Source organism: Mesitornis unicolor, unplaced genomic scaffold (genome assembly GCF_000695765.1).
Source record: "Mesitornis unicolor isolate BGI_N332 unplaced genomic scaffold, ASM69576v1 scaffold4966, whole genome shotgun sequence".
NCBI classification, from domain to species: Eukaryota; Metazoa; Chordata; class Aves; order Mesitornithiformes; family Mesitornithidae; genus Mesitornis; species Mesitornis unicolor.
In genome coordinates this window covers 11,556-13,526 of record NW_010192866.1, presented here as the reverse complement: position 1 = coordinate 13,526, position 1,971 = coordinate 11,556, and the positions used below count along the sequence as shown (strand labels likewise).

General features: G+C 45.2%; 1 protein-coding gene across 1 annotated transcript in view; it reads right to left on the bottom strand.

Annotated features, from left to right (window-relative positions):
• The window catches only part of SAP130 (Sin3A-associated protein, 130kDa), a 17,714-nt gene that overhangs the window by 4,919 nt on the left and 10,824 nt on the right, over positions 1 to 1,971 (bottom strand). Inside the window, exon 12 of the mRNA XM_010187258.1 lies at positions 985 to 1,162. Within this exon, the coding sequence (XP_010185560.1) occupies positions 985 to 1,162 (178 nt within the window). The remainder of the gene's footprint in view (positions 1 to 984; positions 1,163 to 1,971) is intronic.

Below are 1,971 nucleotides of genomic sequence, written 5' to 3'. Positions count from 1 at the left end.
GAATGCCAGCTTTACTTTCATCCTGCCAGTCAGGGCATCTTGCTGAGACTGCAAGGCTCCAGCAGTGGACAAAGGGAGGTCTGGCCATGCCTCCATGGCTGGCTCAAAGCTGAGCAAATCATCTGGACCTAAACAGTGCTCAGACAGGCACCTGCCCGGTTCAGTCGGGCTGGTCTGTGTCAAAGCCTGACTCCACGACCTGAAGCTATGACTGTGGATGTTAGGCAGCACAGGGCTGAATGCAGGAAAGCGTATCAGAGACTATTCAGTCTCCTATGGGGCTGCAAGTCAAATTGTTGTCCAAAATAATCAGCTTCTCAAATGGAAACATTCTTTAGTGAACCTCTGCTTCTTTAATCTCTGTTTCAGTTGTACAGGCTGCAGCTTCTCTGCCTTAAAAAAAGGTTTATACACAAATAAAATATAGCAATTTTAGTCTCACAGGACACATCGGTTCTAAATGTTTTCAGTCGTTAGAATTAACAACGCATTTCCTCTCAAGTAAAGCTGTCTCTTGCCTTTTTATTCAGGCATTTAGAATTAGACAGACAACATAAAATATTTTAAAAGTTACTCCCTCCTTTTATCCTCATCAGATTTCACAGCATGGTGCTAATCCTATTCTTTCTGCTCATCCACACATTCTTCCAAGAAAAGCACTGAAGACAAAGCACAGAATTCTAACTTCAGTAGATTATGAACCCTTTGTTTTTATTACACTAAGCAAGAAAACCTCAAATCCACTTTCCCTTAAAAAGCCACTTACAAGAGCTAGGAGACAAACTGTCCTTCTTCTCATTTTATTACTGACTGGAAGAGAAAAGCAGCTTAAGGGAGGAGGAGAACTGAGCTCCACAGGTCAGCAGGTTTCTCACAACCACTGCTGAGTGAATAATCTGCTAGATCTTTTTAAATCTCCACTCCATTTAGTGGGGCCAGACTGCACAGAAGTGTCACTCACGTGTCACCTTCAGTTCTACTCACCCATCCGTGGTTGGTTTCTTCCGGAGGATGCTTGGGCGTGGGGAAGAGCCCTGGGCTGGTGTGCTGGCACTGGCATTCTGGCTGTGGGTTTGTACAACTGTAGTTGCTGCAGAAGCTGTGTTGAACGTGTTGCTAATAGGATTGGCTACAATGGTGGCTCCATCTGCCAAGACTACTGCTGGGAAGGATGGACATCGACACAGCAGAGAGAAGAGACAGAGAGAGGAAAAAGCAACAGTTACTCAAGGGAATTTGATGACAAGGCAGGTGTTTGCAGTGCACACGTTGTCCACGCTCCCTTGACTCCCTCAATCTTTGACTGCAGTGCTTTCAGGACACCTTGTAGGCCACACCCTTGCTACAAGCAGTCTGATAACTGAACCTTCTGCAGGGAGGATGGAAACAACCCCTTGCCTAACAGCTGCTGCTGGGGAATACATTTTTCCAGAAATGGAAAAGGCAGAAATCGCTAGGGAGATCACCACCACAACTGGGTCAGTGGGGTAACACTCCTGGTACGCTTTACGTGGCAATATAGCCCACTTGTAATTAAGCACTCTTAGCTGTGTTTATGTTCTAACCTTCTGCCAAAGCCTGTTTACCCAACTAACTGGTGCAGAGCATGCAGACAGTCAGGAATTCACCACGCAGTATGTCTGCCACCTCTGCAAACAGCATATTCTCTTGGTTACCACATCCCATTTCTTTGTGGTTCCACCAGACCAATCATTTTTAATGAAGGATGGTGTCCATCACAGTGCAAGATCAGGTTACCAACTGCTGAGGATACCTGGCCATATTTTAATTGCTTCTGTGATCCCATGTGTAGCTGGAACAGTTTGGAGAACATAATTTACTTGTAAATTACTTCTCCCACAAAGCCGTACTGAAGAGAATTAAGCACAGGCACTCTCAGTCTTTTCCACTGATGTAACCCATTTAAGGCTATCCCCACCCTCCACCCACTATGCTTAAAAAAATTCAATT